The sequence below is a fragment of the Terrapene carolina genome, unplaced genomic scaffold (genome assembly GCF_002925995.2).
Source record: "Terrapene carolina triunguis isolate 2854851 unplaced genomic scaffold, T_m_triunguis-2.0 Scaffold449, whole genome shotgun sequence".
Taxonomy (NCBI): Eukaryota; Metazoa; Chordata; order Testudines; family Emydidae; genus Terrapene; species Terrapene triunguis.
This window is the reverse complement of record NW_020664800.1, coordinates 2312241-2337724: the sequence shown is the minus strand read 5'-3', so window position 1 is coordinate 2337724 and position 25484 is coordinate 2312241. Positions and strand designations below refer to the sequence as shown.

At 54.1% G+C, this 25484-nt stretch overlaps 2 protein-coding genes across 2 annotated transcripts in view; both read right to left on the bottom strand.

The window, feature by feature from the left end:
- ANAPC2 (anaphase promoting complex subunit 2) overlaps positions 1 to 3627 on the bottom strand; it is a 38192-nt gene extending 34565 nt beyond the window's left edge. The window contains exon 1 of the mRNA XM_024217430.2: positions 3565 to 3627. Coding sequence (XP_024073198.2) covers positions 3565 to 3627 — 63 coding nt within the window. The remainder of the gene's footprint in view (positions 1 to 3564) is intronic.
- A 171-nt stretch (positions 3628 to 3798) lies between these two features.
- Positions 3799 to 25484, bottom strand: part of TPRN (taperin) — a 22788-nt gene continuing 1102 nt past the window's right edge. Inside the window, exons 2-5 of the mRNA XM_026658484.1 lie at positions 24337 to 25454; positions 5431 to 5623; positions 4700 to 4827; positions 3799 to 3876 (exon numbers count right to left, since the gene is read on the bottom strand). Of these exons, the coding sequence (XP_026514269.1) occupies positions 3814 to 3876; positions 4700 to 4827; positions 5431 to 5623; positions 24337 to 25454 (1502 nt within the window). The 3' untranslated portion in view covers positions 3799 to 3813. The remainder of the gene's footprint in view (positions 3877 to 4699; positions 4828 to 5430; positions 5624 to 24336; positions 25455 to 25484) is intronic.

Sequence of the window (25484 nt, the reverse complement as noted above, 5' to 3'; positions counted from 1 at the left end):
CCCCGTCCGCACACAGCCCCTAGCGACCCTCTCCCTGCACCCTGAGCAGTTTTCAAAGTTTTTGAGCTGAACCCCCACCACACACAGCCCAGGCTTGGTGGCCTGCTGAGGTGAGTCGGGTGGAGGTGGTGCTGCCTCCCTGGCCCAAGCCCCACCGGCCCCTGCCCCCCCAAAATAGAAGTCAAACTATGCCTATGCCTAAGGGCTCACCCCCGGCCTGAAGCCCTGAGTCCCCTCCTCCCCCACTGGGCCCTGGGGTTTTTAATAGCACATTGAGGAGGGTCTCAAAGAAAAAGTCTAGAGCAGAGGTTCGCAATCTAAGTAGAGTAGCCTCAGGGCCCCCCTTGAAACAAGACTTTGGCCGTGCGCATCTGTGCGCCAGGAGCTGGGCAGCTGCCCTGAGTACTCGTGCCAGGCTGGAGTCACTGGACCTGCCGTCCCCGTAAAACAGCAGCGTGCAAGTCACGGGCAGAGCACTGCTGATTGGCTGACATGGCTCCTGGCATGGTCAGAACTGGAGTCAGGGCCAGTTCAATGCGTTAATAACTTAAAATTCAACTAAGCAACTTCCTTCCCCTGGCTGGAGGTTTTGCTGAGCTGCAGCTCCAGGGGAAGTTCCAAGGACTAGCACCGAGGAACGGTCTCCGGCAGGACTGCTCTGGTCAGCAGAACAGGAGGAAAGCACCTCCTCAGGGGGTTCCCTTTGAATGAGCTCCCTGGGCCCTCGAGATTTCAACAGGGTCACCCTTTGGTCCATGGCAGAAAGATCTGCCTTGTTCCAGCCAAGCATTGTGAGCTACTAGGAATGCTGCTAACACGCTCCCATGCCCTATAGCCCAGTGGTTCTCAAACTTTTGTCCTGGTGCCCCCTTTCACACAGCAAACCCCTGAGTGTGACCCTCCTTTTCAATTAAAAACACTTTTTATATATTTAACACCATTATAAATACTGGAAGCAAAGCAGGGCTTGGGGTGGAGGCTGACACCTCGTGACCCCCTCAGGGGTCCCAACCTCCAGCTTGAGAACCCCTGGTAACTACAGATTAAATGCAGTTTGCTTTATGCCAGTGGTTTTCAAACATTTTAGGCTGCATACGCCTTTCCAAATAACATAGTCTACTGCATATGACCTATTTATTTGTAGGTACAAGTCTTACTAAAGAAAATGTGTTGTTCCCCATTACAGGATTTTTCTCATATACCCCCTGGCCAGAGCTTATGTACCCCGGTTTGAAAACCACTGGTTTATGCTGTCCCCAGTGGGGCTCCCCTTTCCACCCGAAGAGTGACTGTGTAGGAAGCAGAAGAGGGGGAAAGTTGGAGGGTGTGTGACAAAGGAGGCAAGCTCAGGGTTTGGGCCGGCACTACAGTTCCTGTTTTTCTCCCCTTTGGGCCGGGGGAATCTGCTCCTTTCCTCACCCGTCATCCCTCGCTCCTCCTCAGCACCAGCTGCAGAACCTCTGCGCTGCAGGTGTGGAACCAGGGGGCTCTGAACTCAGCTCTGGAGGTCCGGCCCGGTGATCTTTCCAGGGGATTGTTGGCCCTTTTTCTGCTTTAGGGGCTCTCCAAGCTGCAGCCCCTTCAAAGAGCCTCCCATGATCATTAACTCCCCCAAACCCTCCTCTGCTCTTCTGGCCTATGGGGAAAGGCTCTGCTGTCCATTGCAGTCAGCACAGCAGGTGGCTAATTACCATGCACAGCAGCATGCTTAGTGTTTGGCAACTGGACCAGGGTGCAGTCTAAGAATTCCCACTCCTCTTCTCCTAAATGGCTTGGGCCCCCCCCCCACTGGCAATGGCATATGCTGCCCTCCCCCACAGCCAATACCCTTTCTGAGACTGAAGAGAGAGTTTCTCAGGTTCCTGTTCTTATCTCAGCAGTGTGTGTATTTCATTGAACACCTCACCACTGGTTAGCAGGGACAACCATCAGCACAGAGGGCTCACTGCCATGATATTTATTGGATCCCATTTATCAAACCACCAAGGAAGTTCTTTTGAATTTCTGTAATTCCAAAGTACTACAAATCACCAGGCAACAACACACGTGGGAGTCACATGGGTCCTTTCATCCGATTTGGAAGCACAAAGTGTTACAATGGCAGAAAGGGGCGGGGGGGGGAGGAGTGTACTGGGCTCCTCCAGCAAACCTGGCGAAGCGTCAGGGGAGCAGTTGAGGTTTCAGAAGTAGCAGTTCCCAGTTAGGTCACTGGGGGCAGGGGGCTGGCACGGCCAAAAGTCTGGCCATGAATGCCAGAGGATACATAGACACACCCTCCCCTTCTGCTTTGTACACACTATTATCAAGGCAAGTGCAAGGTACACAAAGGACTTTCCATTCAGACACAATCACAGACAACTTGATTGGACACCGTCAGACACACAAATAAATCAGCAGATTTAAATCAAAAAGACAGGAGCTTGGTCCTTTGGAGGAGGTGGCGGGCTCAGATACCACCCTCCCCTCCACAATGCCCAAAGGGGCCAGCTCTGTGCTGGCCACATTTCCTTTAATCCCAGGAGTACAAGTCACATTAGCAGCAATGTTCAGTTCACGAACATTGGTCTTTTACAGAGAGCGCTATTCTGACCCTGAGTCTACAGTACTAGAGATGTGTCCACCAGCAGTGACAGAGCCCAGCAGGCTGCATTGCATATTGGCTTGCATGACCAGTGAGTGAAGGAGAATTAGAAAACAGCACACTCCTTGGTCAGGCCCCTGAGGAAGAAAGCAGAGAAATGGCCCTTTTGCACGCTGGAGCAGAGGAGTGAGAAAGGCCAGGCGCAGATTTAACAGGGCAGTTTGACTTGGAAAGCAGATGAGCTCTCCATCCTGAGGTCTGCTCCGGGGCCGGGAGCACAGGCACTGGACGTGTCTTGGGCCCAGGTTCAGAAGCCAGCCACAGCCGTGTGGCGAACAGGCAAACCACAGCAGGAGTGACAGTGCTTAGAGCCTGGGACACCAACAGCTGAGCGAGGGAAGATCAAAGCTATCGCCAGTGCTTGGGAACTCTTTCAAGGGTCCAAGTCATGCAGGTCCAGCTGCCCATAGGGAGCAAACCAGCATTGTAGGCTGGGGACACTCCAGCTTTTATTGATCATTCTCCTACTGATCTGCAGCAGAGAACAATTTGCCCATTCTCCTACCACGCTTCACCCCCAGTGTGCACCACCCCTTTCAGCCAACGAGGCTGACTCATTGGCTCCACAACAGCTGCATATCCAGCCCAGAAATATGCTTGGCCTGGGACTTCGCTATTAACCTCGAACAGCCTCCAAGCTGAACACCAAAGTGGCAGCAGTGGCTCCGGTTGCAACGCAGCTCCCAGACCACAGCTGCTTTCATGGGTCCAACTGCTAACCTGATTCACGGACAGCCCTGGAGATCCCTCAGTGCTCACACAGCAGAGACTTTCCGCACTGAGAAGAGAGTCTCCAAGCCTTTCCGGAGCCCACTGGCCGTAGCCAGGGGCTAGAGACTTGCTCTTACTCAGTCACTCTCAGAAGTCTATTGGCAGCTGCTCTTGAAGGAATGTGTAAGGCCACCGGAAAACACGTCAGCTACCTTGGAACTAGTAGGTGTCCCCCAGAATCCAGTGCAAATATTCTCCCGAATGCCCAGTGGCATCTAGTCCCCCACAGGCAGCAGGACCCGGGACAAGGTGGAGTGGGCTGGGGCCAGCAGCCCGTTTCTGTGGTGCTTCAGAAAGTCTCCATCCCACGAAGCGCATCCGAGGACGTTGAGAACAGAACACAGGGAAAGCTGCCAGGTTCCCTGCTCGGCAGGAGTGCTGCAGGTGGCGTGGCCCAGGAGTCAGAAGTACAGGGCAGGCTCACTGCTGAAGTCTGAGAGGCCACTCTGATCGGCCGGGGTAAGCTACAGGAGAGAAGAGAGGAGTTGGGGAGTGGAAACCTTGCGAGTCCTCTGGCCGGGGTGCCCATGCTTTGGGATGGCAGTGGCTGATGGCCATGCCCCAGTTCTAGGCTGAACGCGCTTTAAAAGTCCCCAGAGGAAGGCACGCAAGCTGGCAGCTGCATTAGTCTCCCCTATGCATATAGGCAGCGGGAGGCCACTGGCTGCAGCGGAAGCACCTGCTGGCCTATCTGACCCTTGGTTCCGCTGTGGGCTCCCCGCTGCACAACGCAGTGTTTCAGCGTGGAAGGATTTCCCCCTCTCTGCATCCCAGCTGGCGGCAGCACTTCAATGCTAGGCCAAGAGCTGGACCACAGTAAGGGGGAGGGAGAGCTCAGTGGTTTGAGCACTGGCCTGCTAAACCCAGGGTTGTGAGTTCAATCCTTGAGGGGGCCAGTTAGGGATCTGGGGCAAAAATCTGTCTGGGGATTGGTCCTGCTTTGAGCAGGGGATTGGACTAGATGACCTCCTGAGGTCCCTTCCAACCCTGATACTCTATGATTCTAAATGGGCTCAGGAAAGCACTGCTCTGAACCAGAGACAACCCGTGTCTGCTGATAGTGAGGCGGGCACAACCCCAGAACAGCTGAGTCACGCCCCCCTCACCCGCAGTCTCCCCGTCCTGGAAAGCAGCACCCCTCCCCCCAAAAAAGCTGTTCATCCTGCCTCTGGCCTGCCCAGCACAGCTCACCAGCCCCGCAGGGAGGGGGCCCCGCCACACAATGTGACTGAGCAATCTGGGGGGGCAAGTGACCCCACGTGCCCCCCACCTCTGCTCGGAACTCACCATGACCTGGTTCCCTGGGGGATTGGCCTCTTTCAGGAGGGGCCCGGCGGCAGTGGCAGGCTCCTCGTATTCCTGCTCCTGCCACTTGCTGAACTCCACGGAGTGTTTGGGAGTGTAGCTGGAGAAACCTGCACGGAGGAGACACAGACACGTCAGAGCTACTGACCAGAGCAGGACCCCAGCTGCTCCCCCACCCTCCCAAAAGGGGGATTTCCTCTGGGCCACGTAGGTCCGGGTCCTGCCCAGCCTGCTGCACACGGGAAGAGGATTCACTGCCAGGGGGTCATTTGGGGGCTAGTGGAGGCCTGGGCTCCTAGGGTGGGGTGAGCAGCTTCTGCCCGGGCTCTGGTGGCTGCAGCTGCCCCCTCTGCAGATGTCCCTGCAGAGGGGGGGCCAGCACTGACACTGCACAATCCACTCAAGTGGGAGGCGCTTGGGACTCCCCTCCCCCTATTTGGGGCCTTGTCCACATTAAATTCCTTTTAACACCCACTTCTGCCACGCTGCCCACAGGGAATTCAGGAGCCCTGCAGCCATTTGCCTATTGCTGTTCCCCAAACCTGCCTTGATCTGGGAGTGGGGTCAGTCCTGCTGGGTTGGCTGCAGAGCGCCTACACCAAGCGGGTGCTGCCTAAACCCTGGTAAGTCCCCAAGCGCCAGCACTCCAAGCTCAGCCCATCCGTAGGCAGGTGTGGAGCAGGAACAGGCTGGCAACAGATTGCCCGGCTCACCTGAGCTGGGCACGTTGGCGTGCATGCTGCAGGTCGGGCGTGGAATGAAAAGGGATGAGGGCTTGTCCTCCTCGTCCTCCTCCACTTCTGAGGCAGACTCTTCCTCCTCCTCCTCCTCCTCCTCCACCAGCGAGCTCTCGGAAGGGTACTCAAACGTGGTCTGCAGGCTTGTCTCATTGAAAGAGATCTTCATCTGGAGAATAGCAAGGAGTGTCATTGGAAACCAGGCCACAGAGCTGCCACTACCCACCCCGGCTCAGCCAGGCTCCTGCCAGCAGCCAGCAAAGTGCCAGGACAGGCGCTATGACTTTGCTCCTGGTTTAAGACGCTCCTGCCCTACAGAGCGACCCCCGACTCGCCCACAGACCCTCCCAGCTTCACAGCACTATCTAAATGGCAGACAGCAAATTGGAGCAGGACATGCAGCCCAGAGTCCCCTCCTGAACCTCCCGCTCCCTTTCCCTGGGCCAAGGACTCTTAGCGCGGGCTCCTCGCCTGTCACAGTACCGCCAAGGAGGAAGCCCTCAGAGCAAGCTAGGCCCCAGAGCACCGAACAGGTTTGGGTCAAACCCAACCTTCAAATCCCAGCCAGAAGCAGCATCACCTTCAGAGCTCCCTGCAAGGAGCATCCCCTCCCCCTACAGATTGCCAAGCGTGGCTCTGGCTGGGGGGGCTCACACGCAGTGCACTGCAGCAACCCAGTCATCTGGGACTTCCCCCTCCACAGGCCCTGCCTGGACACATGGGAGCAACCCCCCTGCTCCAAACATCAGGAAGTGCCTCCCCACACACAGGGGGTTCAGTTCCCATAGCACAGCGCCACCCCCAGCGCAACCCCAGAGTGAGACACCTACAGCTCCCTCAACCCCTTCTCACGGCAACTGCCAGCACGATGGAAATGCACGTCCAGGGCAATCCACCACTGGGACTTCAGAGTGCAGGACCCTCGTCTCCGCCCAGGCACTCAACTGCCCCATCACGTGCAGGACCCACAGCAAGGCTGGAAATGGACCCATCCATGAACAGAGCCCCAGGGTAACGCCCACCAAACGGTACCGGTCTCCCCCACTTCTCACCCTCCCTGCCCCCAAAGTGGCAGCTGAGGCACCACAGGCCTGTCCAACCGCAGGCTGAGGAGCTCCCTGACTCTGCCAGCCCAGTGAGCAATGGGGGAAGTGGCCACATCCTTCGCAATCAGAGCCCAACACTGCCCTTGCCCGGAGCCAGCAGGGGTCTCCAAGGGAAGGCTGGCAGCTCCTGCACAGGCCAAACTGCTGGCAGAACCCAGTGAGACCCGCTGCAGGGCTGGCTCCCCAACATGCCCACGGTTTCCCCAATGCTGTTCTGGACAGCAGAGGAAGCATGAAGAGTCTGAGCCAATAACCTGCTCCCAGCAGCAGTGCCCAGAGCTGTTCATGGGGAGGGGATCTCAAAGGACAGAGGCCAGGAAGCAGCAGAGATCCCTGCCCTAATCATAGCAGCCATGGGGGCAAGGAGGGGACCTTACTGCTAGCCAGGAAGAGCAGGCGATAGGCTGGCACCCCACTTTCCTCCCACGACACCAGCCTTGCCCTTCCTGTTCTTAGCCTGAGCCAGCACGAGACACCTGCATCTTCCCAGCAAGGTTTGAGAACGGAGAAAGCACCTTCCAGCTGCGGTGGCGTGAGGGCCCACTCCATGGAGGGCCGGCTGCCCTGGCCTTCGTGTGCTAGCGCGCCCAGCAGAGGCTCTGCCCCTTTGGAAGCTACATGGTATATGCCACTCTGGAAGCATCGCGAGATTCCATCACCGCTCAGCCGTTCCAGACAAGCAGGGCATCGTGTCCACACTCCAACTTGCCAGGAGACTGGTCACAAGGACGGGCTCCCCAGCTGCACTCAGATTTCTAAGTTGAAGTGTTTTAATCATCTCCGTAGCTATTGGGGGGACAGTGCCTCCCCCCAACTGCCTCCCCTCAGCCCCGGGGCAGCTCGGATATGGGCCGGGAGCGCCCCCAGCACCTGTTGCCCCTTCCCTACTGCAGCTGCTCAGCAGCTCCCCCACCAGCTAGTGCAGGTTAGGATACCCCCGTGGCAGCTCCATCAGCTGCTTCCCTGCTGGGCTGAAGGAGCCCCAGGGAGAGCCGGGCAGGGCTTGACTGGCTCTGCCTGAGCCTAGGGCAGCCTCCAGCGCTGGATGGCTCCCCGCCCCCACACAGCCTCCGGGAGAGGTGAGACCAACCAGCAGTTCCAGATTCTCTGCCCCAGCCCCAGGCAGAGCAGCCTGGGGGTTACCCTAACCCGCACTAGCTGCCATCAGTCCCCCTGGGGACCCCACTCCTGCTGGGGATAGTTGGAGCACAGCCTGCAACAGCTGCTGCCCCTTCCACATCTGATGTGCCCTCCTGCACCCCAACATGCCACCTGCACCCAGGGCTGTGGAGCGGTGAGGTCAGACCCAAACCCCCCAGCTCTTTGTCCACTGGAGAGCCCCCCCACCTCGCTCCACACCACAGGAATCACAGCTGCCCAAAAGAGCTGACTGTGGCCCCTGGACCCTGGGGCTGAAGGGGAAGGTGCTGCAGGTGTTGAAGGAGAGGGGATGGCCTTGGTGTACACAGAGTCTGGCATCATGAGGCTACTTCGGCCTGGTCCCAGTGCTAACCATCAACACGTACCCAGTCTCCCCAGGCACAAACAGCAATTGTAAACAGGTGTGCTAAAGGAGGCCCTGAGCAGGGACCAGATGGCCTCAGACTGGGGCATGGGAGAAGGAGGGAGCTAGAATCAAACATCTGCTATTGACATTCAGCCAGTTATGACAAGCAGATGTTTGGGAAGGGATGGGAACCCTCCTGCTTCAGGACTTGGCCATTGGCAGTGGCAGGAGACTGCCTAGATGGCCTGAGTAGATCCAGGATAGCACGGCGGGGTCCCACAGTTCCCACACTAGGAGCTGTGCTCCAGAACAATCCTGCATTGGCCTGGAGCCGGGCATTTTCCATCCCACATTTGGGTTCAGTGATCCTAAGACGTTCCGGAGGCCTACCCCACAATCCGGCTGCTCTGGACAGGCTGCTTACAGATCCAGTGAGTTAGCACCTGAGGCTTGGCCAGCGTTGCTCCTGAACATGCCAGATCCCAAGGGGACGAGAGGTGCCAGTCTCCAGCGGTTAACCTGGAGCTGGCAAGGACAGAGGGACTCCGATTCTGTTGGAAGGGGTAGACCCTGGAGGAAGGCAACTGAACAAATCCAATTATAATTCTATGTCGAAAGAACAGCTGCAGACAGACTAGCCAAGGTGCCAAGCCACTTCGTGCAAGACTGTAAGGTGCCCTAAGTGGCATAAAGAACACTGAGAAGAGAGAAAACAGTGGCCAAAAACACCCACAGCTGCAGCACTCCTGGGACCGGAGGCTGTTCCTGGGGCACCCAAGGGTGTCATCTCGGGGGCACCCTAGACATGAGGTGAGGAGCAGTAAGTAGCGCAGGGGGGCAGAACCCAAGGAGTAAGCGGAGAGCAGCAGAACATGAAGATTTCCTGAGACGCCTTGAGGCTGGGGGTGGGCAAGAGCGTCAGGCAGGACTGCCTGGGCTGGACACTGGGCGGACTGGTTCCCCTTCACCTCGGAGCTGAGCCCTAGCGACAGACAGGGATTGCTCTGCAAGATGAACGGTGCTGGCCAGCCTTTGCTTGGGTAGCCTGGGGGTTCCTCTCTTCCTGCACTGGAGCCCACTAGGATGGTGCACACCACACCCCTCGTGTGGGCAGGCTGCCCCAGCCAACTGCCATGTTACCGCCTGACCCAGCCCTGCTGTAAGCCCTGCCTGGGGCAGGTGCAGCCCATCTGCATTCGGGGCTGGCTCCAGGTAAGACAATGCAGTTACCCCACAGTGAGACACCTCCACACAGACAGGGTCTCCGTGATGCCACCTCACTAGTGTTCGTTTCCAGCATGCAGGGTGACTAGCAACGCACTGCGAACGAGCCACGTTACGGAGGGGCTCAGCAGGGGTTAGAGGGGAGAAGCTCTGAGCCACCCATGCAGAACAATGGCCTCACGGCGCAGGACTGGGCTTGGAGCTGCAGCTGCTTACCCGCGAACAGCGCTAGTGTAAACAAACTCATTCAGTTCCCAGTGTATTCCCCTAAGCCCCGCCCCCAGCTCAGTTAATCCATGAGATCCCCTGACGTAATACTGAACCTTGCTCCCCGGCGTCTCCCATACGCAAGCGTTCCTCCTCTCGCCCGTGAGCAGCACAGGGCAACGCTCCCCCACCCAACTGAGAGCAGAGAGCACTAACCCAACTGAAAGGAGAGGAAGTTTGTCAGCCCAATGATCAGAGTTGGAGTTTGGCCAGGGCACCCGGTTAATTTCCAGACGAGGAGGGGTGAGTGCCAGAACCTTCAACCACCAACGAATCCGGCCCTCGGAGAGCCGCTTCCAATCACCCCTCACAGCCCTACCAGTTAGGTGAGGCAATCGCCAAACACACCAGCAGCCCCTGGCTTTGTTTGCTGCTTCCCATCCCAGTGCTACACTCGCCCTGCCACAGCTTCACTTGCGAGAACTGCTGAGATACAGGCCTGTGGTGGGGCAGTCCTCAGATGGATTGCAGGGACACTGCTATACTGGTGACTGGGTGGACACTCAGATCCTCCAGGAAGCAGGTGGTATTAGGGAGCTCTATGGAGCTGGTGGCAGTGGGGCCCTTTACCATTAGGGTCACGGAACGGTAGGGCTGATTCCGCTGGGAGAAAGCCTTACCGGGGTTCAGAAGGGTTACTGACCTAGGGGAAACAGCAGCCAGTACGTGGAAGATGGGGTTGAGGGAATGCTAGGCACTCACTAGTACCGCATTCCTGTCACACTCACCGTACACACATGCAAGCAGCCTGTGGGCCAGGGCCGGACATTCACCCTTAAGGACTAAGAGCAGAATGACTTCCCCAGGCACCTGCATTCACACCATAGGCTCCAGGGAGTCATTACCAGACTTGGGACTTTCCCACGTTGCAACATGTTTCTGCTTCTGGCCAACTGAGCAGCATTTTGGCAGCCGCTTTGACCTTCCTCCAACACAGGGCGTTGGATTCCTGCCCACATGCTGGTTATGGAAGGTCAGTGAGCAGGACAAACTCCATGGGAAGTGTGGCCACAACACAGGTAGCCCCCCAGAAAGTCACTGGGGATAGGGGAGGTTAAGATTCAAGCTCATCTCTGTAGGCCAAGTGGCTCCATGTGCTCCTAACGGGCTCTCACAGACAGGGCTGTGCGTCAAGCCGGTAGAATGAGCAAGCCGGAGTCTCTGGGACCCTGAAGAGAAGCGAAGAGTCGGGACGGGGTGGGAGTTCCCTATTGGCAATAGCGGCCAAGGCAGCCTGCCTGTGCTCAGCGCGTTCCAGCTGCTGCTCAAGGAAACAGGACTAAACAGAGGAGAGCAAGAGACAACCCTGACCCCGTTACTGGCTTCTCCAAAAGGGGAGCCCTCTGCGCAGCTCCCCATTGTGGGTAGCACTCAGCCAGCACGGCACCGTACCGTGAGTACTAGCGAGGCTGGAGTGGGCAGCACGCTTGGCGCACAGAGCAGAGATTACACTAGTTTACAGCACTGCCGGCCCCCGGAATTGTACTGGGCCTTCTAAAGCAGAGACTGGGGCTAGGTCTACACTACAGCGGGGATCCGACCTAAGATACGCAACTTCAGCTACGTGAATACCATAGCTGAAGTTGCGTATTTTAGGTCGAGTTACCTGGCTGTGAGGACGGGGGAAAGTCGACCGCTGCCGCGCTGCCGTAGACTCCGCTGCCGCCTCTTGCCGCGGTGGATTTCCGGAGTCGACGGCAGAGCGATCAGGGATCAATTTTATCGCGTCTTCACTAGACGCGATAAGTCGATCCCAGAAAATCGATTGCCTGCCGCCGGACCCTCCGGTAAGTGTAGATGTACCCTAAGTCTTTGCTAAACTGGGAGCTGCAGACAGTATTTCAAGAACAGTTTGATCTCTTCCCCCCCCCCCCCGCGGCAGGTATCTAGCAATAAAGTTATTCTTCTGCAGTTTGCTCATGATGGTTACATTATGGTTAGAAAGAAAACAGGGAGTGTCTGTGCAGGCTTATCTCAGAGCCTTACACCCCCAGGAAAGGTGGACCACCACTTGGGACTGGGGGAGAACATCTCACATTCTTCGTAAGGTGTTCACACAGCAATGACGCAGGAAGCGGGTTCTAGATTGTGGAATCACAATGGAAAGCCTCTAGCTAGCCTCTGCCCGGGATACGCAGGCTTCAGAAGCAAAGTCCAAAGGCACCAGCAGCCAGCTTGCTTCAGAGGAGAATTTTATTCCCAAGGGCAAATGTACTCAGGGCCTAGTCATAGGAGCTTACCAGTCTGTGCATTTCACCAATTGCTTTACACAGACCTATGCCACAAACTCCATGTCCTAGCCAGAAACATGTCTGAGCATTAATGCTTCACCCAGGGATGGAAGCCGTCCCCCACTGAGTGGTGAGAATGAGGCCGGGCGCTCAGGGAGGCACACAGTGCTGGTAAGCCATGTGATGTTTGTATCCATGGCAAGTAACCTGTTTACTTGCCAAGGTTTCCAAAGTACTGAGAACAGAGCAGTCTGATCCCAAGGGGGGGGTAGGTTGGGCCTGCAGGCAGCATAACAGCCACACATGGATCCAACAACAATTTTTAATCTATGAAGAAATCCAGCCCCATGGTTTGGGGCAGTGCTGAATGGGCGAGCGCACCAGAGAACCAACCACACGTCAGTGTTAATTCTAGGCAGGGCGTGTCACAGCAGCCCTGCCCAAGCCCCAGCTTTATGGTCTGCTCAGGCATTCGCCAGTCCACCGCACGGCGGCACAAAACGTAACGTTCTGCAAGTGTAATACATCTCACAGCTCCATAGGGGATTCTGAATCCATCTAACCAGGGACAGCTAGTGGGTGCTCTGAAGTAGGCCAACACTTCAGGAGATAAAGCTTCCCACCTCTGAAGAAGCTTTAGGGTTGCTTTGAAATCTAGTCCGCTAGTTTAAAGCTACTAGTCCAGGGATGGGATGGAGGATGAGACATGCTTCTCCATAGGCAGGGAACCACAATCCCTCACTTGAACTGACAGTGCTGAGCAGTGGTGTGGCTGTGTCAGCTCTGCGTAAGCTGGAAAGCTCGTCTCTCTCGCCCACAGAATAATAAAAGATAAAGAGAAAAGATAAGTCCAATAAAAGATACCACCTCACCCAGTGCTAAGCAGGGCAGTGACTCAGCCTCACAAGCAGGGCTGCAGTGAGAGCTGTCAATTATCTCAGAGCTGGGCAGCAGGGGAGTGTATTCTGTTACTTGGGCTTTTTGCAGGGGAAGCAGTTTGTTATGGAAAGTCCAGATACCACCACGATCCCAGCCCGGCTTTCCGCACCTATCCCCCTACTAGGCCCTCTCCTGCAGATCAACAGGGGCTCCAGACTGTTCAGATGTGCAGTACAAACACAGCCAAACGGGGAGGTACTGATCCAAATTCTCCCACTTCAACACTTTGTCAGTTCCTGCCAGCTGGACGGCAACGCGTGGCAGAGCAAGGGCAGGCGCCACACCCTAGAACATAGCATCTCAGAACAAACAGCTCTGTATGTGTGGGCATGTCTCTACATGGGAGCCTTCACTGACACCAGCCAGCCACGCCACCTACTTGCTCCACAGCTAGGGACAATGCAGTCCCATTGGAAATCACACAGGAACCTGTGACAAAATGAGAATTTTCTGAAGTATCTGTATGAATCCTAGGCTTGCCTCAGTTTCCCTCTGCACTTTGCATTGTGGAAAAAAGTTTTACGTTTCCTGCTCAAACAGCGCTGCTGGCAGGAGGTCTGGGGGTGTTACCTGGCTGTCTGGAGGGACTGAATAGGGTCACAAAACAACTAGCTGAAACAGATCCCAAATCAACAGAGCATCCAGCAAGACAATCACAACCAATGAGTGAACCAGTCACACCTAACAGCAGAAAACCCCGAGAAGACCGACAAGGAAGAGAGCAAGAGATGGAGTCCATCACAGCTTGGCCGGCTCACCATGGCACTGGTTTGACCAGGGTGGACTATGACTTAACCTCTGCCTCTCTGTGCCTGTCACATTATGTAGCCAGGTGACTAACAAACAGGTATCTTGGTTTTGAAAAGGCTGCCTGTGTCATGGTAAATACTCCCTGAGAGCACTGCACCTGGAATGAGCACAGTACAAGCCTCCAGCAGGAGCCTAGTTGGGCCGGATTCGCTGCAGAGAGCCGCAGAGAGACAGGGATTGCTGGTGCCGAAGACCCGGTCCTGGAGACCCCAGGCCTACCCCTGTGGAAGTGCCCGGGTCCTGGGGACCCAGCATACTAAATAGGTCACTCTCAAGAGACTGGTTATGAGACTGGGGCATAGACCAGACCCCGGGACTCCATAACATATGCCAAGAAGGTTTTCATGCAGACTAGAGACACTGAGGCTAGTCCTCCCGGGGTTACTTGTCAGAAGGCGTCAGGGAGGTTATGTTACCGTGACAGGTGATTATAGAGCAGCCAAGTGCTGGTAGAACCTCATCTATGGAAGCCTGGAACAGCCTTGGAGAAGCTGGGAGTTTTACATCCCTAGCAGCAGCCCTGTGGTAGCAGGGCATTTGCAATGGTCCCAGGAGAGCCATCCAGATTATAGCCCTCCACCATCTTGGAAAGAGGAGTTTTGCCCAACTAGAAGGGGGATCTAAGAATGGCTGTCACAAGATTTAAACCCTTCCAGTTTAAAACAGAAGACAGGACAGATGGTTCAATCTCATTCTAGATTTAAAAAAGCAGGCTCCGTGTCTTCGCTGGTGGAAGCCCACAGTAATGTGGGGATAGGGGAGCCTGGAACCGGTTCTACCATCACAGGTTACAGATTGCATCACTAGGACTGCATCTCCAGCAGCCATTCTAGGGCTCTTCCTGGATTATTTTGCCAGTAACGCTGGTCAACAAGCATTTTCCTGTACGCTTTGCTGAGGCAGGGAAGGTGCGAGTGTGAAGTTACTCCATGCTAGACTACTATGATGCCATCCCACAAGAGCAAGTTCTGTTCAGTGACTAACACTCTTTTGCCCCATCAGTTGAGTGTCAGTGTTTCTACCTGCACAGAGTAACCCCAAGATTTACACTGGCTAGCATGCCAGGGAGCGCTGGGCTGCTGGCAGAGGAGAGTTCTGTAGGATCAGACACCAGTTCCCATACCATGCTGCTCAACAAGAGAATCTCCCCTTACAAAGCCAAGCCACAAAGCTGCTCTGTGTAATCAATACACTGAAGCACATGGCAGATGGGAGGAAGGCACCCGGACTCGAAATATTAAACTCCATGTAAGGGAAGAGAGTTTCAAATTCCTGATGAGAAGAGACAGTACAAGGAGAGAGACATCAAGGGCATCACGAAGTAGAGTTCCTCCAGAACTCATCACTCCCTCAATATCAGCCCAGGCTGTGTTCCAACAGCCTCACAGCTCCATCAGGCAAGTGGAGTTTGTTACTCGTGTGTGGCAGCGTAGCTATTCACCACACCTCAGGAGAATGACTTCACTCCCCTGCAGATCTGCAGGAAGGAAACTGCACCAGTGTCTCCAGCAGCTGAGTTAGTAACTTACCCGTTTAATGTAGCTAATGTCTACAAGTTGCACAAACATCTCCCTTCCCCACTTCCAAACGGATCTCATCCAAATGCAGAGAGAGCAAGGCAGAGTGAACTGCTATCCTGGCCAGGAGCCTGTCCACACATGGAGTAATTCTGGAACAACTATGGCACTATAACTTCACACCCTACATTAATCCAAATGAACTTTCAAGTGCGGACAAGCCAAGACTCTTGATGCCATAGACAGGCTGAAGTGGAGATCTCTGTACCAGTAAAGAAGGATCCTGGCTTGTGGAGCAGTCTGAGGTACTCCATGTGTGCTGGGCTGATGGATAGGAGGAAGAACACAACCATGAGGCAGACCACCCCAAACGGCTCCTTTACAGCAAAGGAGACTAAGAGGGTCACCATTCTGACCTTTAATCTACAGACGAGCCTGAGCCTTCTCAGACCTAGAATGGAATAGAGGCCTCCTGCGTTCTAGGAAATATTGGGAACAGAATCCCCTTCCTATCCTGTAGAGGAGCTTCTCCTAGTGTTCAGAACTGAAGGAGATAGGTGCCTGTCTCTTAGCATTTTGAAAGAGGGTTCCCTCAAAAAAAACCAAACAAACAAACAAGAGAGGTTTAGAGAGCAGCATGAATGGAATAATCTCACTGGAGAGTTTCCAGAATTGATATGTTGGATGTTTGTTCTACAAAGAAACAAAAAGATGCTTCCCTAATGGGGAAGCCAATGCGTCTCCCAAGTTGCATTGGAAGCTCCCAGGTGTGTCCTCAGACCTGCTGCTTCAACCGCGAGCCATATGGTTTTCTTGAGGCGTTTGCTTATGAAATCTAGCTTTGTGTCTCAGCACAGAACCTTCGAGAGGTCTCGCTCAGATGACTGCAGGCTAATAGCACTCGCCTCTCGACAAGAGGTTGGCACTCCCCTCTGGCATGCCCAATACAAATCGAAAGGACTGAGAGCAGACCGGGAATCTCATTGATTCAAACTGTCTTTATCAGCCGTACCAGATGTCTTGGGGGAGATCCTGGGTAAAGATAAAGGTTTCACTTCTCCAGGAACAGCTAACCACACACATGTGGCCCACCCAGGGATTATACTGCAGCTTAGTGGCATGTCCTTATCCCACTGCACAGGAGCAGGAATTTGGCTTTTAGAACGGTCGTTTTTCAATAGGTCAGTGTTCACCCTGCCACACCTGTAGAGGCTGACCAGCAGCAACGCACTGGAGCTAGCTGCAGACTAAGACAGCCCTGCAGCAGTTACATTCAGGTTTTCTTTGCTGACATAAGAGCTATGGGTTTTGTCGAACCTCTGCCTGTTTCCTACATGCGCAGATGGCAAGGAAGAGGTTCCTACTTGCCTGCACTCATGCCAATGCAGGGATTCAATCCCCACTCAAAGCCAGCTCTTGCCTCAGGGTCTTGCTGAGCCACGGTGACCATCCCAAGTTGCCCGAGCGAAAGAGAAGCCTCCTGTCTGTGTAACAGCTCCTTGTGGGGGGGCAATCGGCAGAGAGAAGGGGATTGTGGGCAGATCAGGGGTAATAGCCCTTCTTATAGAATGCAGACAGTCATCTTAATTGCTCTTTATTAGAGGGGCCCTTTATAGGAAGTGTTTTCCCAAGGCTACTCCCGGGGCTGCAGTAACCCTCCTTCTGGCGGAGGGGAGCTAGTACAGCAACATACCCCCTTTCCTCTCCTCTCCGGCCTCCAAGCCAACCAAGGCAGAATGCACCGCTCCCACTGCGCCCTAGGCCCAAGAGCCAGGGGCTGGCTGTGGTTTGCAGCACGGTGCCTGTGTGAGGAACTCTCCCTTCTCTCACACCACAATCTAGGAACAGCGGCATTCGAGCAGAGTGGGGAGAGCGGCTGCTCCTGCGAGAAGGCATCTGGCTCCCAACTGACTAAGAGGGACGAGGTGGGTGAGGTAATCACTCTTCTGGGTGAGAGAGAAGCTTTCGAGCTACGCCGAGAGCTTCTTCGGGTCTGGAAAGGCACTCAGTGTGTCTACACCGCAGTTACACACCCACAGCTGGTGTTACTGGCTAAGGTGATAGAGATCAGCAAAGCGGGAGTCTGCCCACCTGGGGCTGGATCTCTCCTGAAACAGGACTTTGACCACAGAGCCCATTCGTCACTCCGCTTTACAATCCACTTCTTGCCCTGGGGTGTATGACAGCCTTATCCCTGCAGGCGGTAGGTGTGTTCTGCCCAGCAGTAATAGGAACCGTAGTCCGCTTTACTGGAGCCTGCAAGGCAGCAGAGCAATGGTCGGAATCCATTCCTGGGGCAGCCGCACTATGCTACAGTCACATTTCATATCGCCTTCAGTGAGGCTCCATAATGCAGAGGGGGACGCATACACTAGGGCTGGAGGGAACAATCTGCCGACACTGCTACCAACAGTTCAGCTCCCCTGGCGTTACAAGCTGCAGGAAGGACTCCAGGAGGTCACCAGTATTTTAAGGACCATGTCACGTAACTCTGCTCAGAGCAGGTCTGCACAACAGTGCTTCAAGGTTTGTGGCTGCCAGCACCACAGCTCCCGCATGTCCCACTGATTCCATTCTGCTGGGGGTACCTGGTAGAGCAGTGGTTCTCAAACTTCATTGCACCACAACCCCCTTCTGACAACAAAAATTACTGCACGGCCCCAGGAGAAGGGACCGAAGCCTAAACCCACCTGAGCCCCGAAGCCCTGGGCAGGAGGGCCCAAACCTAAGCCCGGCTGCCCAGGCAGTGGGGCTCGGGCTTTGGCCCCAGTAAGTCTAACGCCAGCTCTGGCGACCCTATTAAAATGAGGTTGCAACCCACTGTGGGGACCCAACCCACAGTTTGAGAACCGCTGTGGTAGAGCAATTGCAGGGCAGACTGACTGTCGAAGCACCGTTGTGCAGACCTGCGCTAGGCAGGGTTACATGGCATGGTCCTTAAAATCCTTGTTCCTCATTCCATGAAGGGGAGCATTTTTGTTGAAGAGCCTTTTAATTCTAAATGGATATCCGCATGCCACGTTTTAAGCAGCACAGCGACTATAGACAATGCAGCAGGTTGGAATGTGGCATGCATGTCTGCAGGGAGACGATCTCCAAGAAGAGCCCTTCACAAGCAGCAGCAGGAAAGCACCGGGTTTAGATAGTTTCATAGCCGAAGGAGCTCACTTTTGTATCCGTACCTGGCTACAACTCATCCAATGCCGCAAGCTCCGCACTATGCACAGCAGAACCGAGCAAGTCACACTAATGCTGAGACCTCTGCTGGCTCTCCAGCCATCTGAGTCCTGCTCATCACTTACCAAGCCTCAAATGGCCTGGTGCATAGCTAGAGACAGGCTCTCCAACAGTACCCCTGAGCACTGGATGCTCACTGGGGACCAGGCATCTCCGAAGACTCAGGGTGCAGCTCCAGAGCTGGAGAGACAAACCTCCGAACACCCAGCAGGTTCTACACCACGACCTACAGGCAGCCTCGCAGCCAGAGGAAAAAGGAAGGCTTCAAACCAAGACTAGCATCCCCCTCCCACAGAGGCCTCCCCCTTTCTTAAGCAGCCTGCAATCCTTGCTGCCAACTAGCACAGACATGACAAGGATCAGGTGCTAGAGAGAAACCTGGATTTGTATCTTGGCTTTGGCAGAAGACCAGCCTCAGAGAGAGCCTGGGCCACGGGGCCTCACGGGGAATGGTTTTTCCCCCCCCCCCCCCCCATCTCCTAGGCATTTGATATTCAATATCCCTCCCTTCCCTGCAAAGCCCAGCGGGTCCACACCCTGCAACGAAGCCCAGCTCTCCCTCCTGAAGCTGCCATTCTCTCAACAGCCTGATATCCTGTTAGGTCCTTGTACCACTTCTAGGCCCAGGGCATGCTGAGACACCCTATACTGAAAGGGCAAGCCACCTGTTAAGGACAGGAGAACACCACATAAGCCTCCGGCCCCCAGCCTGCCAGAATAATCAAGTTAGTTAATTCCTCTCTCAGTCAGCACACACAGTCTGCTCCTCGCCATAGCATCTCACAGGTGAGCCGGCTGTATGAGCAGACAGCCCGACTTGTGGTTTCAGATGGAGTATACCTGTCATGTTGCACTTTGCTAGATTGCATCCTAAAGCCATAAGGGCTCAAGTAGAGCCAAGTGGGGTTGAAACATCCAGCTCTAAAAGCGTTTGCTGTACTTTGGAACTACCTGGGTAAGGCCTAAAGGACCCTTGCATAGGAACAGGAAACAACTCGCGTGTGCCAGATCCTGCACATAGGTGGCACCCAAAATGACACATTTGTTATTGTAGGGTCATCTCAGCCACCTCAAGGCCTCAGCCTTTATTTCAGGAGAACAAGCTCTGTAGAATCAGGAGAAGAAAAACAGAACTGCAGATAAACAAGCCCCAGAGTAAATTTCTTCTCCCCCAACCCCCCTCCAGGTCTGGGGCAGGAAGAGAAAGGGTGGTCCTGGTCCAGTCATCTAATTCTCAGCTGAGCATTGCACTCAGCCATCTTTGGGTATGGATGACAGCGTGGCAACAACAAGGAACGGTACTCAGTCTCCCAGCAGCCAGCAAGTGGAATGAGATCAGCTAATCACACATCTGGCTGTAAAACGCATCAGAGCAGGAAACAGGCTGTTGAGATTCTATGCATTCTGCACACCCATGGCTGTGTCTGCACATTCCACAGCGGGCACAGTAATGCAGGCCCCATTCTTACTGTTTCAATATCACTCATTAAGCTAAGCATAACACTAAACAAACAGCTCCATCAGATTGTATGGCGAACACAACTGACACACAGAAGGGCACGTTTACCAGGAAAAATATATTACTTCAAAGTCAGAGAGAGGCTCCTCTCCTGGAGAAGGACTTTTCCTACACAAACCATTCACTGGAAAAGCAGAATTTCACTGTGATCAAGATTACTATAAGTTGTTAAAAAGGAAGTCACTTGACCTGCATTCCAAGAAATCACATCCAGGCCTGGTGCCCATTCCTTATAGTTAAGGCTGCGAGTCTCTCACGGAAGTCTCGGATACTGTGACCTCTCTGACTTCTGCAGCGGTTGGTGCTGGCTCAGGGGCTACCCAGCTTGGGTAGCCCCTGGGCCAGCAGCAGCAGTTTGGGCATGTGTGAGAGGGGGCTGAGGACTAGAGGTTGGGAGGTGCAGGGGGCACTTACCTTAGGGTGGGGGGCTCCCCGGCTGCCACTGGCATGGCCCTGCAGCTCCTAGACGGAAGGGCGCGCAGCGCCCGCAGGCCCTTCCCCTGCAGCTCCCATTGGCTGTGGTTCCCAGCCAATGGGAGCTGCGCAGCCGGCGCTTGTGGAGCCCCCTGGCCCCTCCGCTGCTTAGGAGCTGCAGGGACACCCGGAGCCCCTGCCAGCCCCGCCAAGCCTCCACGCCCTCCAGCACCAGTGGGGGTCCCAGGCCACTGTCCTCCCCTGCAACACCCGCAGGGTCCCGGGCCACCTCTCCCAGCACCCATGGCGCTCCCGGACCATTCCCCGCAGAGCACCCGCGGCCCCCCACCCAAGTTTTAGTTAGGGGTATATAGTAAAAGTCATGGACAGGTCATGGGCCGTGAATTTTTGTTTACTGCCCGTGACCTGTTCATGATTTTTACTAAAAATATCCATGACTAAAACGTAGCCTTACTTCTAGTGTGTTGAAAAACGGGAAAGCGTGCTAAGAGCTACAAAAACGATTCAAGATCCACAAGACAATGAGAGGCTTAGAGAGCTCAAGATCTAAGAAAAGATCAAGAGGCAATTTGATGAGTCTAAGTTCCTACAAAGGGAGAAGACACGACACTGGACATGCAAACATGCATGCCCATGGTGCCAAGGAATGCTTACCACAGGCACCAGTGAGAGACAGTGCAGATCTAGGACGTGTTCAAAGCACTACAGGGACCAGAAAGAGAAGGCGCATGCTAGGCATGGAACCAAACTACTGCCAAGAAAGGCAACCTGTCCTCTAACCATGAGAGAGCAGCGGTGTGGGCTTGTGTGTCTATCTATAGATCTCTGGTCTATAATCCAGGGTTCTCCAACCTCTCCATACTATACACCACCACCCCCAACCTTCACCACTCTGAATGAAGAGTAACAGCCCTGCAGCAGCAACAGTAGTTGCTTACGTGCGAGGGGAATGCTGGGAACATATCTGGGTATTTTTAACGTGGTAATAGTTTTGGCCTTGGTGAAGTATCTCTCGCTGCTAACTGCTCTGTACCTCTCCCCTGCTCAGGCCTCTCTCCTTGTACACAATGCCGCCCTTCTTGCACCAGCCCCCAAGGTGACTCCGGTTGACTCCTATGTAGCTGTGTGGCCTCCAGAAGCAGCAGCTAAGCGGATTCTTTCTGTTTATTTCCTACTGCTTTTACAGTCCATGAAAAGCCAGGACACCTGAAAAAGCAGCAAGAACCAAGAAAATACAGCTCTCCATAGCCCATGGTGAGGAATCTACTGGTACACAAGGTGCCGACTGCACTCTCCCCCTGTAATGTACTGCCAGAGCGGAGATCAGAGGTGCTGCGCTCCTTCAATAGAAATGAGAAGGAGCTGCTGGCAGGGGGCTTGCAGCAGCCACAGCTTGGATTTGTTAACCTCCTGGGCACAGCGCAAAGCACATTTCCCCCCCTTCCCTAGTAAGCAGGGTGTGAGCTCAGGTGGATCTAGCTACATCCAGTCCTTTGTCAATGTTTATGGGTGGCACCGAGGAATGGAGCGTAGGCATCTGAAAAAATAAATTGTTCTTCCATAAACTGCAAGTGATAAAGTTGACACAACTGTCTTGTGAGCAACCTCCTTACTGGTAAGTTAGCAGCAGAGACGGAGGTTTGCTCTTGTTCAGATACACTGCTGGTTTGTAGTCATCAAAAGCAAAGAGCCAAAACTCACTGACAGTTAGACTGTCAACAGCCGAAACCTCCAAGATCTAGACACCACCTACGTTCACAGGAACACAGGAATGACCAGTCCCGATCAGTGGTCTGTACAGCCGTGTATCCTGTCTGACCGTGGCTAGCAGCACATGCTTCAGAGGAAGGTGTCAAAGACCCCCGGAGGGGGGGATTATGAAATAGCTTGTCCACAGGGAAAATTTCTGATACTGGTTAGCTTCTGTCAGATATTGGTTAGCTTCTGTCATGAAGCAGGAGAGTTTATAATATTAAAGTTATCCCTGGCGGTTCTCATTATCCATACAAGTACCCAGTCCTTTTCCAAGTCCTTGTACACGCTTTGTTTCTATACTGTATTGTGGTAGTGAGTTCCACAGGCTAGCTATGTATTATGAAAGTTATTTCCTGGTATAAATGTATTCCCTTTCAATTTCACCAAATGTCCCTTTGTTCTTGTATTAGGAAAGGGTAAACTGGAGTGCCTGATTGACCCTCTCACCTATGCTTTGTTTTATGCCCCTTTCATGACCCCTTTATTCTTCTCTTCTGCAGTCCCAGTCTTGTCCGTCTCTAACCATAAGTAAGTCTCTCTCGGCCTCATCAATTTTATCACCATCTCTAACGTACCCACCCTCATTCTCTAATTCAGGGGTTCTCAAACTGGGGGTCGTGACCCCTCAGGGCTGGGGTAGTCAACTATTTTTTGTCAAGGTCCAAATTTCTTGGTCAAGGTCCAGACTCCAGAGAAAATAATAAGTAAATAAAAAGATTTTGGGGACTGTTCAAAAGCATCTGGCAGTCCCGATTTGGCCTGTGGTCCACCTATTGACTACCCCTGCCTCTACTAAAACATCTGCAGCAGGGTGATCTGAACCAAGCGTAAGCTTACTTTACAGAAAACATTCCACATAAGGGCATATTATTGACTTCTGAGAATATTACATTGCCTTTAGGTATCATTTTCTATCATGTTTTATACATCAACTAGTTTGCTTTTTTGACTGCCACTGTCCATTAAGCAGAGCTATTCACGGAGCTGTCTCTCGAGTTGTTAATTTAGACTCTCTTCTGTGTCTGAGTAGTTCAGGTTATTCCCTCCAGTACATGTTACTTTGCATTTATCAACAGCGAGTTTCATGTCATCCTGCTGTCCGTTCATCTAACTGTGTTAGGTCCCTTTGAAGTTCCTAAGTCTTCGGTAAGCTGATAAAGTTTGTGCCACTGTATGCTGTCCAGCACAATGAACATTAAACAGTGACAAATACCAAAGCTGCTGTACTCCCTAGCTAACTTTCCACATTCAATTTATCCAGTTCAGAAGTTCCCTCTAAATATTACACCTGCTTGGGCCACCCTGTGGACTATTTCCCTCAAAGTCTGAGTTAGGGTTAGAGGTTTGGCTAGCGCGATGTATTCCTGCCGTAATTCCCACTTTGGTTTGATAAAGACAAAAGACATTTGGTGTCATGTTTCAAACCTAGAAGTCAGTGACATTATAAACTCTTAACTACTAGGCAATACAACAATGTCTTTTAGTATTAGATGCTGTAACAATTCAAGCCTGCTCCTCTGTCTAGACTATTGTATCAATATAACTATGCCTGTTACACCAGCATAAATATGCACAAAGCATGATTCTGAATCCCAGCCCCACAACAGCAAAGTCAGCTCCCAACTGGTGAGACGATCTGGCAGTCACTATGGTTTTCAAAGCCATTTGACAGCAGTCCAGGCTGGCATGTGTATTTCTTGGAGTTATTCAGAGCTGTACACAGATTCCAGCCTAAACAAAAGGCACGGGGGTCTCATTTCAAGAGGAGTTAAGCTGCTGCTGACATCTCACAAGCTCTGCCTTGTGTGGCCCTACTAATCCCTGAGCCACTAACAAGACCTCATTAACTCAGACAAGAAGCCAAGTTTATGTCACCTCATTACACAGAACAGCAGCTAGGTAGCGAGCACATGGAGGGAAGTGCAGTGCTATAGTGCACATTAGGCACAGCATGCAGTATTGGGAAAAAAAAGTTAGGTTCAACCCACCTAGCCATCTGACACACCTCACTTTCTACTCATTCCCGTGAACGTTCTCAATTTGTTCGGTTTAAATGACAATATCTGAAATGCAGCCTTGCTCTGAAAAGTGACTGCAGCACACCCCGAGGGCTGTCTCCCATTCTGAGGATGTACGGAATGGAACAAAACCCTTCTCAGTCTCCCAAGGGCTGTGCTGGCTTCACAAGGCTAACAGGAGCAGAAGCCGTTACCACTTTCGTTGCCTTCCTACCAAGCACACACACAGCAGCTGGGACCATGAGCCTGATACACATGGGGAAGGCATGGAGTCACTTTTCCGAGCAGAGCCGCCCTTGGCGCTCCCATCAGGTTACCTTTTTGCGGTGACAGCCCATCTTGCTCATGCAGGACCTCTCCAGGGACAGGTAGCCGCCGATCACCTCAATCTCATTCACGGTGGGGTAGCGCTTTTTAAGCAGTGGCCCAAGATCCAGTTGGGGCGCACCAGGGCTCCCCAAGGTTTTGCCCTTGCTTCTGCTTTCCTCATTGTCTTCCTCTTCTGATTGCCGGGCTCTGCTGGCTCCACTGTCGACCTCCACCCCAGAGTTGGGTGGCTTCCTTTTGGGCACTATGGTGAACGTATTGCCGCTTCTCTGCTGCAGGGCAGAGGAGGCAGGGTGGGGTCTATACAGGGGTATAGCAGAAGCCTCCATCCCCAGGGCTGAGGTAGCTTCTTGGGGCTGCTCCGAGTCCTTCAGTCCTGCATCTGGGCCCATCTCCTGGGGCAGGCCCCCAGCGTCCAGCTCCACAATATCATCATCAATGTAAGTCACAGGCACAGAGAGCTCTGGAGGGGCCTGTGGGGGGGTTATGGGCTCCCCCTGTTGCTCACACACAGGCTTCAAGGGTGACAGGGCCCCTGCAGGCTCTGTCAGACACTGCCCCCCGCCGCGGCGGGGCACAAAGAGGAAGGAGTTCCGTGAGTTCAGGCGCAGATTGGCCAGGGCCTGCGCTTGGAGATCATGGGCAGGGATGGCGGCCAGGTCTGGCTTGGGGGCTGGGTGGATCTCAAAGGAGCCCCCGTCCCTGAGGACAGATGCAGAGAGTGGCTGGAGAGGGCTGGGGGTGGCACTGGATTGGGGTGGCTGGATCTCTTCGCTCCTCTCCGGCTTTGGCCTCGTGTTGTCTCTGGCAAGGGAAACGCTTGGCGATGGCACCGGAGGCACCTTAGCGTGCGGGCTACTGCCCCCTGGGCTGGCACTGTGCTCCAAGGGGCCATTGGTGAGTGGGGCACAGCTGCCTGGCCGGAGACCCCGGGGAGTGACAGTGAAGGAGTTGGAACCGATCTTGTGCAGAAAGCCGTAGGCCTGGGAGGTGCCCAGGGAGCCCAGGACTGGCTGGGGGACAGCACTGCTGACTGGGGAGCCCGGGGCCTGCCGGTTTAGAGGGCTGGCCGGAGGGACTGGGACCGGCCGGGGGGCAGCAGTGCTGACTGGGGAGCCCGGGCCCCGCCGGTTTGGAG